General features: G+C 42.6%; 1 protein-coding gene across 2 annotated transcripts in view; it reads right to left on the bottom strand.

Moving 5' to 3' along the window:
* spp2 (secreted phosphoprotein 2) overlaps window positions 1–12,545 on the bottom strand; it is a 30,474-nt gene extending 17,929 nt beyond the window's left edge. Inside the window, exons 1-6 of one of the 2 annotated variants that reach the window (XM_020518583.2) lie at window positions 12,409–12,540; window positions 12,104–12,207; window positions 8,104–8,232; window positions 5,116–5,397; window positions 2,888–2,932; window positions 1,479–2,758 (exon numbers count right to left, since the gene is read on the bottom strand). In XM_020518583.2, coding sequence (XP_020374172.2) covers window positions 2,729–2,758; window positions 2,888–2,932; window positions 5,116–5,397; window positions 8,104–8,232; window positions 12,104–12,207; window positions 12,409–12,460 — 642 coding nt within the window. In that variant the 5' untranslated portion in view covers window positions 12,461–12,540 and the 3' untranslated portion in view covers window positions 1,479–2,728. Of the gene's footprint in view, window positions 1–1,478; window positions 2,759–2,887; window positions 2,933–5,115; window positions 5,398–8,103; window positions 8,233–12,103; window positions 12,208–12,408 lie in introns of those variants that run through there. The other variant, XM_048599016.1, reaches the window with a different exon arrangement.
* Between the last annotated feature and the right edge of the window lie 3,175 nt (window positions 12,546–15,720).

The following is a 15,720-nucleotide window of genomic DNA, read 5'->3' as shown; positions in this document are numbered from 1 at the left end:
TGTGTTCATCCAGCCTTGCACCTTGTTGTCTCCATTGCCTTCCACGTGATTTCCAGAGTTGGCCAAATCAGGCTCCCCATACCCCCCCAGCCCGAATTCCCAGCTGGGAAGTGGGGTATTTCTAAATCCCAGTCCATAAATTGGGTTCACTTCCCAGTCTGTAAGTCTGCTTATGCATTTGACATTTCCAACACAGGAGTGAGTGAAAGCAGAACAGAAGCTGTCTGTAAATAGAACAGAGCAAGTTACTGCAAGCTGGGTTCATAGCCAGAGAGAAATTGTTTTGTTTACCTATGCATGTGAAAGATGGATAAGTGTGGGCTGTTATTGTCAGCCTGCTGGAACATGATAGCTGTGATTGAAAAACCCAAATAACAGCATAGATTCTGATTGTGCGACCTGGGTACAGTATCTCATGTCACCAATGCAATTGTGCATTCGCTGTGATGCAAGAAAATAAGTGCCGCCTGCAATATGGGCCAAAAAGTGTAAATATTTGGAATTGAGAAAATCAGACAGCCAGGAGGTCAGGGAATCCTTGCTGTTGTTAAGCTGCAGCACAAAAGATCCTTTTATCATATCATCAAGTTAACCATTCAAGGAGCAGCACGCAACTATTAGAGGTACATAGTCCAAAAAATTGCTAAATTCATTTCCCTTTGTTCGAGATGAAAGGTAGCACATTGAAAACAACTCAGAAAAGAATGATAGTTTGCAAACAGACTTTCAGCATTTCAGTGAAGATAATCTAAGATTCTGCCTGGTGCCAAGAATTCAATTGAGATGAGCAATTCCAAATTTAAACATTTCTTTCAAATCTAAACCTGGCTGGCTTTTTTTTAGTGTTGATGTCAGAAAGATTCAAATTATCTACGTCATTCTTCACAAACCTGTCTGTCCATATTATCACTTATCCGATTTTGCTTTCAACTGGCCATCATCCCGAGGACTGGAGAAGAAGATGTTATTCCTTGGCTTGGGGTCACTTCCAGTATGACAACCATTTCTGTCAGGAATCTTTCCATGGCCTACTGCTGTTTACAAACTATGCAGATGTCATTAAATCATCCCACACATCTCTCAACATTTACCCTCTCCTCTACCCCATGCCGCTATCCACCTCCAAAAGACATTGAAGTATTGGATTTTCCATCTGGATTGGGAAGGTAAAGTTTGGAGATGTTGGGTTGAGTGCTTGATATCATTGGAATTACGCCCTTAGCTTATCCAAGAAGTGATTGAGGGGGTACATGATACCACCGGTTAACGGCTGAGAGGCTTGGTCACATGGATTCAGTCCAGCTATTCGTATTAGAGTTTGAGCAGTGAACAAGGGTGCGTAAGAGCAAAATTAATAAATACCAACAATGATTGATTATACGATTCTGGTTCCCAATAAGAGAGAATGGTTACAGAAAAATTAATGTCACTATATGTGATCTGAGATGACATTCATTAAACGGAAACTGGGCCATGTATTATATGAGTCATAAAATCATCAATTTATTGATCAAATTTCAATTAAACAGAGTAGATTGCCTTAAAAAAATATAGATGTGATCAGAACAATTCAACAAACAGGGAGCACTCTCCTTAGTTATTTAACTGGTCTCAAGGCATCTTTTCTTTTCCTAAATGATGGTTGGTGGTAATTGGCTAACTCTCTCTCTCACACTGCACTATGACAGTGGAACAGTGTGGATTTGGAGAAGTAAATCATCTGAAGTCTCAACTCCTGCACTTGGGGATAGAATAGAGAGGTCCAATTCTAAATATGCATCTGACGAAGATAACTGAAGAGCAGCATAAACAAATAACAGGGTAAATAACAATGATCGCCGCCACTCTGTCCACATCCTTTCACTGCACCCTCGCTTGCAATGACTGCTGTGTTGAGGCTACATGGACTGAGCGTGTTGACTTTCCACAGCGAGGGCTGTTTTGTCAACTTTCTGGTAATGCCACTTTACCTCTCACACGATACTCATTGGAAAAGAGGGCTCCCATTCTTTTGTACGTTGTTTTCTGAACTAATTGCCCACAGAAACTCCTAGAGACCACTTAGACAAAAAACTATTGTCTTTTCATTTTTCATGCAGGCCCAAACCTGCTATGAGTTTTCTGTTTTTATAAATTCCCTCCCTGCAAATCTGGAGACTGAGACAAGTTGCACAGCAGGCTTGATTGGGACTTAACACCAATTTTAGGAGAAGTGGTTCCAATAAGACAGGGCACAGCCAAAGTCTTTGTTCAACTTCTACCCATGATACAGGGCACTAATTTCACAATTCACTTCCGCCGTGCAGGCATTTTCAAATTTCCATACTGGGGAAATAAAGTGTGAAGTTCCCCATTTCAATTGTCCTTCTCCCCACTCCTGTTCTTTTGTAGCGAAAGACCTAGTAGAGCATGTTAAACGGAGGAAATCTGGCATTGTGTGGCAGGCAGATTGCTCACTCTCCGCACTAGAATTCCTAAGTTTACCAGTGAAATGAAAAGTAACATCAGTTTGAAGAGTGCCAGGGAACATTTATCGTGTTGTTCATCATATGAGCATTAACATGAAAGACAATACACAGATGAGGCCATATACAAAGCGCAGAAAACTTTTGTTGTCGTAACATGTTTTTCCTGATATATGAACAATATATGATAATATCTTCTTTAATCGAAATGAGGTCTTCTTGTGTTCACACCAAGCTTAACGTTCCAGAAGATTTATCTTGGGTTAGTGTCGGAATCTTGAATCATCATATTCCTGGAATTAACAGAATGAAAAAATGTTCATTTTCAGATGGACAGAGCTCTGTCTGAGTTCAAAGCTTTATTGTTGTTGATGATCATGATTGAGAGGTAATTCTCTGACACAAAGTCCAAGCTTACTCACGTTTAGAGATTCCTCCATCCATGATTCCCTTGATGTCATTTTCAGCTGCATTGAAATATTAAGATATTTAACCCAGGGAACCAAACTTCAAAATGATTTCCAAACAAAAGATATAAATGAAATAACATAACATAGCTATAAGAGTAGATTTCCTACTTTGTAGATGTGTGATTGTTGCTCAGTGTTTAGGTGAATGGTTGTATTCAACACAACAGTTTATATTTATATTGCACTAATGTAATGAATGTCCCAAAGTTCATCACGATACAACAAAGTATGACACCAAGCCACCTAAGGAAATAATAGGACAGGTAACCAGAAGCTTGTTTAAAGAGTTATGTTTTGAGGAGCACCTCAGAAGATGAAAATAAGGTAGACAGAGCGAAAGGTTTAGGGAAAGAATTTAAAAGCTTAGGGCCTAGGCAACTGAAGGCACAGCCACTAATGCTTGAGGGATTAAAATTGGGAATGCACAACAGATATCTTGGAGGTTTGGTGGACTTGAGGTGATTACAAGGATAGAACACTAACATATAGTGCATTTACCAGATTAATGAATCCTGGAATAATATGGGCTGCACTTAACCATTTTGCAATAGCTTAGTGTTGAGAAGGGCCAGTTCTCTGCAAGCATATTTTCTAACTGTTACAAGTCCTAGAGGTGACAGTGGGAACATTGTTTTGTAATAATCATCTATTCAGATTGATTTAGCAAGTCGTTTCTGTCAGGGAATCTTTCTACAGTTCAGCTTTGCTCCCCTGAAACATTGATATTGAATTTGTGATGGTGGAACATTGTTCATATTCTTAATGATAATGGCTTCACCCACCCCCACTCCCTCCCGCCCCCCCACCCCACCTCTATAAACTCCTCTGGCTTCACAACTCTCTGAGATATCTGTTTTCCAATTTTGACTTCTTGCATATTCCTTATTTTGGTCACTACTTCAGTTTCAGCAGTTCCTTCATCTGTAAAAGTCATAAGTTCTGGAATTCCTTTCTTAAAATCATCCATCTATTTTCCCTACTTTAATACAAGTTGTTGTAGTATGGGGCGGTTCTCACCTGCTTGGGCTGCTTTTGCTTTAGCACTGAGCAATAAATAATAAATTGGGGCCAATTTGTATTTTGAGTGGATAGGCAAACGGTAGAGCACACTAAACTGTAATCCTTACTGTGAGGCCTGTGTCATTTGTGCCGTATCTGTAGAGAATAGTTAACTTTGGATACTGAACCAGCACTTGGGCAGCACCAATTGGGGGCAAGAGAATTATGGGGGGTGAGGGTAAACTAGATGATGCTCTATGCATTTGATCTGTAAGATCAGACTGAAAAGGAAGAATAGGCAACTCAGCATTATGAATAGTTGGTGAGTACCGTTTTTTGGCCAGGAGACAATTCACATTCATCCTCGTCCCACAGAAGTCGGGACATGGTGGTATTATTATGTTGCCAGTGTGTCTCCAGCAAATCTTTAAGATCCTCCAATTAGGTTAATCTGAGCCCGTTATCAATAAGTGCAGAATGTGAAAGAATGATACAATCTGTTAGTACTTATAAATTGTAATGGCGAATGAACAAAAGGATGGAGGCTCCTAATCTGTGCGTTATATTTTGGCTCATGACTAGAACAGCGAGGCTTCCCATGACAGCCAACTGATAGGGAGCAGGGAGTCTGTTCACCACTACAGGTTTCAGAATGTAATTTCTCCCCAGTTCAATCTAATGGGCACACCATAAACCAACATATTGCCATTGTGAGTTCCATTTAACAATTGTACAGGAACTGGAAAATGCGCCTCACAGCAAATACACCAAATCACTCCAACATTTAAATAAAAAAAAACACTTTGCATTCATCATGAAATTACCACCTGCTTAAACAGAGGGAAAGAGTTAGGAATAGTAAACAGGGGTTTCAGTGGGATCAGCTGTGCTTGGTAAACCTCATAGAATTCTTTGAGAAGCTAACACTTGTGTTAGTTGGGGGAAATTGGACAATGGAGTATATACAGATTTTAGGAAAGCCCTTGATAAAGCTTTGCAGAATGCAATATTAGAAAATATTGTAGATTGGAGGAGTGGGATGATTACATATTTGATTCGGGCACCACTTTTGTTTGTTTTGAAATGTAATGCTCTTCACTTTTTTTGTACTTAAGATGGTGGGAGAACAACAGACCACGATCACTTGACGAAAAGAAAACTTCTAAAGATTGACAGCTTACCTCTTCACTGCTGTTAGTCAATTCTGATGATCCTCTGTTATGACTGGCCCTTGATGATTGTTTTCTGTGGCCTTTTCTGCCTTTGGTGGGTTTGCTGTGAACCTTCCCTCCTTGAAAAATGTCACTCTGCTCTTTGTTGCCTCTGCGTATTTCACTTTCACTCCTCTGCCTCTCCAGCGAGTCTCCATTGCCCCTGGCCTTTTTGAAGCCATGACATTCAACATCAACATCGAGTACCTCATCAGCTAAATATTTAACACGACTCCTGCATGTAGCTGTCTCCTGTAGAAACAAAACCACATCAGGGGTGAGCATTGCTGTGTATGTTTTCCAAATCCTGAATCTTCATATCTGCTGCTGCATTGGTACATCCTGAAGAAACAGAGTCTGAGCTAGTGGTCCTTTATTCGCACTGGTACTTTGCAAAACGACCATGACTTTCTCTTGGGTTTCCGAGACATTGGTGTAAAATCAAGTTGTAGAAGTCAGGGGCAAGACCTGGTGGAGAGAGCCAATGGGAAGGTACAAAAAACAATATTTAAGATTTCCCTCTCCTTAAGTGGCCTGAGTTTTTCTCCAGCTCACATCTTTTCCGATATACATGATTTTCAGGCAGTGTCGGGATGTTGCTATCTAGTGCTTTGTGAGGCCTCACAATTACGCAGGATTGACAGAATGGGTCTTCTCTTCTTCCATTGCTTTCAGCATGTTTGTGCTGGATTTATTAGTTGCCGTGTTGGGCCTGTCCACTGGCTGGAGAACTGTGGTTGGTCGGGCATGCCACAGAGGGGCCTAAGTTTGGAGGGCAGTGAGGAGTCCTGCCATGGGGTTGGCACTTGCCACTGGAGGATCCTACCATAGATCACAGGGTACTTGAGTAGAAGATAGTCTCTGACTATCCCTGCAGGGCAGGTCTGCCAGGGTGGCCTGCCCACATAATTTCACCATAACTGCAGAGGTGGCAGGAGGAGGCCTTTTATGTGGTTTCAGTTGGCTATTCCGAACCTTCCTGACCCAGATTTAATTGGGAAGAGTTGGGAAGTTGACAGGCTCTCCATTGCACACGTTCCCACATGAGTAAATGATGCTACTCACCCATCAGCCTCGAATCACGGAATCGTTACAGTTCAAAGAGGGTCTGCCCCAACTCTCCAAAGAGCATCCCACCCTATCCCCTTAACATTTATCATAGCCAATCCATCTCATGTGCACATCGATGGATACTACAGGGCAATTTAGCATGTCCAATCCACCTAAACTGCACATCTTTAGACTGCAGGTGGAAACCAGAGCACCTGGAAGAAACTCACACAGACATGGGGAGAATGTTGGAATTTCAATGTTGGAATTGAACTTGGTCCCTGGCACTGTGAGGCAGCAGCGCTAACTACAGTGCCACCATTTCGTCACACTGCCCCTTGCTCACAAAAATCAAGCTTCCAGGCATTTAATTCCAATCTTTGTGGACCTGGGACTTCTGTTGGCTCAAAGATGGATTCTCTGGTCCTGGACAAATTTCTGGCCTCCGAGCCACTGCTGTGCATTGAACAGATTGCCTTTTGGGAGTGGAGATGTTGGGATTACCATATCTAGAGCAGCAGACTTTGGAGATTTGCTGCGCAGTGTGGTTCTCCTGCTGCTCTGTTGTTCCTTGAAGCTTGTCTCTAACGCGCCAGGGCCTCAAATGACAATTTGCCCTTAAAAATATTTCCGTTCCTTCCAGTGATCATTAGCAAGTAATGGACATCAGTAGATGAATATCTTGGAGAGGAGGTACTGGGAAAGGGGGACAGTGAGATTCCCTCCCTCATTTTGCTTCTCCACTTACTCAAGTTCCACTCAGAAATTGTTGGAATGAAAATGGAAAATTGGTGCCTTACAGATTAGACATAGGGGTGAGAGGGTGAGGGTGGTCTGACATTCCATACAAAACGTTTGATCCCTCAACATGCACTGCCATTCTCTCCTAGTCTTGCAGAGCTCTGTTGGTTTCTCTGCTGGCTTCCAGCCATTGTGTTGGTGTCAGCAGTTATCCCAGAATCCCAGAGTGGGTCTAAGCCCCAACAATATCGCTGACATAAATGAGAGCCAAGAAAGAGTTAACTGGATCAGTCCTTCTGTGCTCTTCAGTGATGCGTTCTGTTTTTACAGCACCAGAAAATGGAGTAAAAATATTGACATTAGAACAAAATTGGAAATTTTCCCATGAAAACTACATTAGTGAGCACAAAAAGTAGATTCATGGCACCCATGATACTGCCTTAAATGGCCTCTTGTTGCTGAAACTGCTTCTATTTGCATGGATGTTTTAACTTTGTCGTGAAATAAAATTACGAACTATAATTCCTAATATTGTTGTGGACGGGGTATAAAGCCCAGACATGAGAAACAGAATAGATTCAAATTCATAAGAATTATCCTACCCACTTGACAACACAAAGTCCATCTCCTGTTAACCCTAAGGGTTGAAATATACCGTCAACTAAATGGAGTTATTTCTGAAAGGAACATTCTTCTACCTCACCGGCACACCCAATGAGGATAGGTTTGTTTGCAGTTGCCTCCCCTCATTCGCTCTGACGCACACGTTTTGGATAAATAGAAACCCTCTGTAGGAAGCAACAGGTAACCGTTGCAAACTTTGAACACATCCGGTCACAGTGCTCAGAACAGCCAACACAACTTCACATGAAGCTGAACGACTTCAACCACCACGAAGCAGCCCTGCCTCCGGTGTGACAAAGCTCCACTGAATAAGACCATTCATTCGCTCTATAATGAAGAAAATATGTTGCTGATCCTGCAAAGTGAGCCCATGTGAGCCTCTGGTTTAAAAAAAATAAACGCCTGGTGAATGAGTTTGGCGCTCACAAACAAAGTGTTTGTCATCACTTGGGTGTGCATTTCACAGCAATCCACTCACGTTAGCAGGGGTGGTGAAGAAATGAAGGCAGAAATGTTTTTCTCATCACGAACTCGGTTACTTACAGCAATCTTTGTGGGCCGGAAACTGCAGCTAGAATCATCAAACTCGAGCCCAGAATTTTTGGAGCAGACGGTTTCTTTCACAGAAAATGCCAAATCCACGTTGTAGGAGAATTTTCCAGTGGGAGAAAGCTAGATGAAGGAATAGATGTTAGATATATGTCCTCAAGAAGTATGATTGATTATGTTCTGAGATTTATCAGTTAATAGTATATGTATACAGATAAATACTGGAAATGTCAATAAGGGAAACTAGTGGATGTGGTGTGTTTGAGTTTCTGGAAGCCTTTGGATAAAGCCACACACAGGGCATTAATAAACAAAATGAAAATGTATGGAATGGGGCAATATACCAGCATGGATTGAGGATTGGTTAACAGGCAGAGAGAGTAGGGATAATACTCAGGTTGGCAGGCTGTGACCAAAATGATGCCCAAAGGATTCAGTACTGAAGTTTCAGTTTCTCATCAATTTAGATCAATGATTTAGATGAGGGAACCAGTTGTAATATTTCCAAGTTTGCAGATGATTATAGGAGAGGGGAATGTGAGATGCATAAAGGATTCAAAGAGGCTTCGAGCCGGTTTAAATGGAATGTATAGCAGCTGGAACATAATGTGGATGAACGTGAGGCTATCCACTTTTGTAGGAGGGAGAGAGGCTCAGAGTATTTCTTAAATGGTGAGGGACTGGGAAGTGGCTCCAGGGATTTGTAAAATTATGGGGGTGAGGTAGATGATCAGCCATGATCCAGACTGGTGAAACAGGCTCGAGGGGCTGAATGGTCTACTCCAGCTCCTATCTTTCTTTGTCATTTCTACAACATGGGAGGTTTCCTGCTTCCTGAATAACTGCCTCTCCATCAGATGAATGGCTACATTAGTGTCTTGTCGATGGATCTCCTCCAGATGGTTCATGGTAAATGGTGATGCTGTCAGAAAACTATCATGGCAGGCAACAACAAAAGATCTTCACCCAAAGCTCAACTCTCTGGCCAGGAGTCATTTGGACAGATTCCCTGCTCACTGGCCTTGAGTCAATGAAATACAACTTGGCCTGTACACGGTGTATGTTATAAAAATCCATTAAAACTCTATATGCTGAACTGTGACAAATTAGATGATCATGAGGAGGAATTTTTGCAGTCAGCAAGTGATGAATTTCCAGAATTCTCTGCCCCAGAGCATTGTAGAGCCTTGGCTGTTCAAGACGAAGATCAATAAATTTCGACAAAATAACAATATCAAAGAATATATGGACAGTGCACAAAAGTGGTGTTGAAGCTGATCAGTCATGATCTAGAATTATGGGGCGGGCCTGAGGGGCTGAATGGCCTATTTCTGTTTCAGTTTATTATGTCCTTACGAATGGTGGGTGGCGATGTACAATGTAGAACAGTATCCTTATGCTTGAATTCTCATCCAGGTCTTAATAGTATGACAATATGTGCTTGTCATATTTGTCCTGCTGAACCTTCATTCATGCCTTTGTTATCTCTAGGCTTAGCTTTTTCTAATGCTGTCTCTTTAGCACTCTGCCACCTCTGAGGGATTCATCCATCACCCTGTGCTTACAGATCTGTTAGCAAAGTAATACTTATTAAGTTTTTAAATTGTCATCCTTGTTTTCAAATCCCTCCAGGCCCTGAACTCTCCCTATCTCTGCAATCCAGCCCTACAACCCTCCGCTATATCTGTATTCCTCTAATTCTGATTTCCTGAACTCCCACAGTTATAATTCTTCAACTTTGGCAGCAATCTCTTAAACTTCCTGGGCTTTAAACTTTGGAGTTCTTTCTATTTAACCTCTCTATCTCTTTATCTGGCTTTCCTTTCTTGGAAAGGGAGAGGTGCAACAAGACCAGGGTGTCCTTGTGCATGTAGGTGTAACAGGCGGTGAAGAAGGCAAATGATATGTTGGCTTTCATACTGAAAGAATTTGAATACACAGGCAGGGATGACTTGCTGCAATTGTACAGGGCCTTAGTGAGACCACACCTGGAATGCTGTGTGCAGTTTTGATCTCCTTATCTGAGGAAGGATGTACTGACAACAGAGGGAGTGCAACAAAGATTCACCAGACTAATTCCACAATGGCAGGATTGATGTGTAAAGAGAGAATGGATTGGTTAGGCCTATGTTAACTACAGTTCAGTAGCATGAGAGGAAATCTCATAAAACCTCTAAAATTCTAACAGAACTAGACAGGGTAAACACACGATGGATGTTCCTGATGACCGGGGAGTCCAGGACGTTTAGAGGCAGCACGGTGTGTCAGTGGTTAGCACTGCTGCCTCACAGTGCCAGGGACCCAGGTTCGATTCTGCCCTCGGGTGACTGTCTGTGTGGAGTTTGCACATTCTCCGTGGCTGCGTGGGTTTCTTCCAGGTGCTCCAGTTTCCTCCCGCATTCCAAAGATGTGCAGATTAGGTGGATTGGCCATGCTAAATTGCCCATAGTGTTCAGGGATGTGTAGATTCGGGGGATGGGTCTGGGTGGAATGCTCTGAGGGTCGGTGTGGCCTTGTTGGGCTGAAGGGCCTGTTTCTACACTGTAGGGGTTCTATGATTGAGGTCCAGTGGTCACAATCTAAGGATACATCATAGATCATTTAGGATTGAAACAAAGAGAAATTTCTTCACTGGTGAATGATGAGCCTTTCTCTGCCACAGAGGCCAAATTATTGAATGTTTACAAAAAGAAAATAGATGTAGTTCTTAGTGATAAAAGGTTCAAAGTGAATGGAGAGAAATTGGCACTGAGTTGGGTGATCACCCATGACCATACTGAATGGTGAAGCATGCTTTAAGGGCCAAATGGCCTTCTGCTCCTAGTTTTGATTTTTTTTTTAATGTTTAAGATTCTGCCTTAAAATTTACCAATTTGACCAAAACCTTTCATTATCTGACCTAAATATCTCAACATATTTAAATATTGTATCATAATCTTAGGGCTGAACAGGGTCTTTGTGGTACCTCAGCTGCATGCTGCATCATATTGCTGGTTGGATGGAGTGACCACCGCACTCCTCTGGTTGGGGTACTCTGTCCATCTTCAAACTGAACACTCTGGCTTCACTGCATTAGACCTTCTAAAGGCCACCTCAGTCAGTAAAGATTTTGCTCCATGGTCATGAAGGGATTGACAGGGCTGGGGAGGGTAGTGATAAGTGAAGTGTAATCAAGGGGTAGCAATCGGTGAGGGGCGGGTGGGGCTAGAGGAGACCGAGAGTTGGCAGTGGGCATTGTACTTCATTGATTGTGTGAGCGGGCGGTGATGGGGTGTAGGTTGGGTGTGATGGGAGAGGGTTGGATGTGATAATACGGGGTGGGGGGGAGGTGGGGGCGGGGGAATGCACTGGAATGGGCATTGTGGTCTTTGATTGAGATGGGATGTGTGTATGTGTGTGTGTGTTGTGTCAGGGAGAGGGCAGCCTGGTGAGGACAGTTTTCTACAAAATCTGCCCAGGGAAAGACTACTTGAATACCACTGTCTTCCTCCTGCTCAGCAGGATGGCACCTACATTCAGCCCAGGAGTCCATTCATAGGACAAACTCTTTGCATTGATGAGCCTCCTGCCTAAGGAGAGCTGAGCACAAGCCTCAGGAAGTGTGGTAACTGCGTGGGAACAGGGTGTGATCAACTTGATTTCAAATCCAACATCACCTTGGGATCCATCAACCAGAGGGAGTTGAAACTCAAGCTTCAAACTTTAATCTGTATTTATTTGCAAAGCGTTAAAAAGTAAAGGCTATAAAACAGCTATGATCTCTTAGATATATAGCTTGGAAGAAATTCTAACCTCACTCGCAACAGGTTAATCTAATTCCCCAGTCAGAATTTCAAAATTGTACACTGAATCACGATATACATTCCTGAACTGTGATCGCCGTCAGTGTGTAATATACCATCCTGTTCCGATTGATAATTCGTGTTGAACTGCACTCAATAACATTCCTGTAGACTTTAGAGAGTGAAACAGACTGAGACCAGGACACACTTACATCTATCACTGTGCTGCTGATGGTACGGCAAAGGTGACTGATTTCACTTATTTCATTCAGCTTCATAACAGCTGCCCGCAAAGCGTCCTCAGGGTTTGGTACTCCTGTGAAGAAAAAAAGGAAAATTGTGCAAAACACTCCAGGAATAGCCTGTTGCTGCTCAGTTTTCAACTAAGCAAATAGCTGAAGTACCTCGTGTTGGATTCTTCAGCGAGTTATTTTTACACATTGGTGATATCTCAAGGAGTGAGCCTCAATGGCAATAACTTGTTGCTCAATGGGGTGCTGCTGTCTCTGGTACCTACCTGAGCAGTGGAGAATCTGCACTGCAGCAATGGTGAGGAGGAAGGCTTTCATTCTGCCTCTTGTGTGATCAGCTGGCTGCTTTCTCAGAGTAAAGGAGCTGCTTCTCTCTCTTGCTCTGCCGTTTCCTTGCTGCGTTCAGTCTTTATATCCCACGCCTCAACCACATTCAAACACTGACTCATATTTACTCAGTTTTGGTCCAGGGCATGGAAAACTGCCGACAAGTGGCTTTAATATGATTAAAGTTTCTTCCATTATAGCCAGATGTGCAGTTATAAGAATGGAACATTCAGTTGCTAAACTTTCAGACCATACAACTAACTTGCCAAATGTAGGACTAACTGGAGTAAGAACTTGAATCATGTTTCGTTCTAATTCATTAGTGGTTAAATGTCTTTTTCTTCATTCAAGTTGTCTTTTCATTCTGAAAAAAAGGTGTCTTTGCATTTGATTTTCGCTTCCCAGTAACAACATTTCCTGGAGTTAAATACTTTCCTCACAAAACTACTGCTCTCCCATACCACAAATGATCTCATTTAGTGAGTGATGTGCATAGTAGAAAGGTTTTGGGCAGGAAATCAGACCGTTTAAATAATCCAGCTGTTTTGGAAGAAACACATTCTTTCTGTTATGATTCACCCTGACATCCTTTTGCGTTATCTCTCTATCTTCTAATTTCCACTCTTGACTTGTGAGGACTACAGGAATGTCTATGGTTTGGTGTTGTCTACGTGGTTAGATTTTAAATGGAAGGCTGTTAGACCACTGAAATACAGAACCATGAAGCAGAATAATTCCATCTGCTGACCAGTCTTTTGCTAGATACAAGACTCCCTTCAAGGGGAAAGCATGGTTAAATTGCTGTTGCATTCATTTACCTGCCAATTACAATGATTGCCCTGTATTAAACTAATTTAGATCTCTATTCAGCAAGAGGTTGTTAAAATGAAAGTTCTTTGGCCCGGATGAACTCAATTGAACACTGTAAAGAATGCTAGAATGATAATAGAGGAATTACCATTGTGTGGATGGATTAGAAAATCTAGGATAGTAGGAACTGCAGATGCTGGAAAATCTGAGATAACAAGGTGTAGAGCTGGATGAACACAGCAAGCCAAGCAGCATCATAGGAGCAGGAATGCTAACACAGCAGGCCAAGCAGCATCATACCTGTGTTAGCCTTCCTGCTCCTATGATGCTGCTTGGCCTGCTGTGTTCATCCAGCTCTACACCTTGTTATCTTAGAAAATCTGGGGTTGCTTTCCTAGGAGTAAAGAAGGCTGAGAGGAGATTTGATCGAGGTATTTAAAATGATGCAGGATCTACGTAGAGCATATACAGAGAAACTGCTTCCAATGGCTGGAATTTCAATAACCAGAGATGTTAGGATTAAGGTAATGGGCTCAAAAAAAGAGACAAGGTGAAGAAAAACTAATTTTAATACAATGAATTGTTAGAAATTGGAAAGCATGCCTCGCAGTGCAATGGACACAAAATTCTCTAGTTATCTTCAAAAGGGAATTGGACAAAGACTTGAAGGAGAAACACATTCAGGGATATGGGGAATGCGTGGGGCATGGACTTGATGGGCTGAATAGCCTCCTTCAGCGCGATTCATTCCAGGATTCTGTATTGAATGCAAATGAATCTCACTTCAGGGGGAGGAGGGATTCTCCAGCATCTTAACTTCATCCCGGTCTCAGACTGCTGAAGTGTGGAAAATGAGGAGAAATGGCACTGAAACATTGATTTCCTAGATCATTCAACATATAAAATGCATTCCTCAAACTTTAAGAACATCTCTGTCAAGCAAGCATCTACTTGCTTTCTAATCCCCCTCTTTGAGAAGTGCTGGAGGAAACTGTATCAAAGATAGAATGTAACTAACTTTTACAATAGTATGAGTAATTATGATAGCCATTCAGAACTCTGAGAAAAGTCAGCCAAAGACCATGCATAATGGAAATTGGATATGAAATGTGAGGCCACACACTTCCAAGCCAAAGAATGTTAAATAAACAAAGGAATCATAATAAGAGAAAAACATCATCCTGAAATGTGCCAAGTAGTGATGTTGGCAAATAGGCAGTGCCAAGAAGTGTCTGAAGTTAACAATATTTGACTACAGGAACAATCTTAGAAGCAGATGTGCCTTGAATCATAGAATCCAAGAGCGCAGAAGTCTGTGCACCAGTCCAATTTTGCTACCTTCTCCCACTGGACTTTTAAGTTTTCAAACATTTAGTTTTGAAAAGTTAGCAACAAGATATCAAAGAGATCAACAAAGAAGCAAAACAAACAATGGGAAGTAACGAGATGAGCAAGCAATGTATTTACAGTCTTGGTACAGCTGCTAGCAGCCTCACTCATGGGCAAGAAAGTCAAATGCTTGTAATGCAGAGATTTAAGCACATAATCCAGGTTGACATTATAGTGCAGGACATGAGGGAGTGCGGAACTGTCAGCGGGTCAATACTGAGAGAGCACTGCAGTATTGGAAGATCAGTAATGAAGGAATGCTGCACGGTCAGTACTGAGGGAGGATTGCATCTTCCAGTCAGTGCTGAGGGAGACCAGCACTGATATAGGGTCAGTGCTGAGGGAGTAAGGCACTGTTATAGGGTCAGTGCTGAGGGAGAAAAGCACTGTTATAGGGTCAGTGCAGAGGGAGAAAAGCACTGTTATAGGGTTAGTGCTGAGGGAGACCAGCACTGTTATAGGGTCAGTGCTGAGGGAGTAAGGCACTGTTATAGGGTCAGTACGGAGGGAGTAAAGCACTGTTATCGGGTCAGTGCAGAGGGAGTAAAGCACTGTTATAGGGTTAGTGCTGAGGGAGACCAGCACTGTTATAGGGTCAGTGCTGAGGGAGTAAGGCACTGTTATAGGGTCAGTACGGAGGGAGTAAAGCACTGTTATAGGGTCCGTGCTGACGGAGACCAGCACTGTTATAGGGTCAGTGCTGAGGGAGACCAGCACTGTCATAGGGTCAGTGCTGAGCGAGACCAGCACTGTTATAGGGTCAGGCCTGAGGGAGTAAGGCACTGTTATAGGGTCAGTGCTGAGGGAGAACAGCACTGTTACAGGGTGAGTGCTGAGGGAGACCAGCACGGTTATAGGGTCAGTGATGAGGGAGACCAGCGCAGTTATAGTGTCAGTGCTGAGGGAGAACAGTACTGTTAAAGGGTCAGTGCTGAGGGTGACCAGCACTGTTATAGGGTCAGTGCTGAGAGAGACCAGTACTGTTATAGGGTCAGTACTAAGGGTGTAAGGCACTGTTATAGGGTGAGTGCTGAAGGGAGACCAGCACTGTT

This window comes from Rhincodon typus, chromosome 7 (assembly GCF_021869965.1).
Source record: "Rhincodon typus isolate 14 chromosome 7, sRhiTyp1.1, whole genome shotgun sequence".
In the NCBI taxonomy this organism is placed as follows: domain Eukaryota; kingdom Metazoa; phylum Chordata; class Chondrichthyes; order Orectolobiformes; family Rhincodontidae; genus Rhincodon; species Rhincodon typus.
This window is presented reverse-complemented; position numbering and strand designations above follow the sequence as displayed.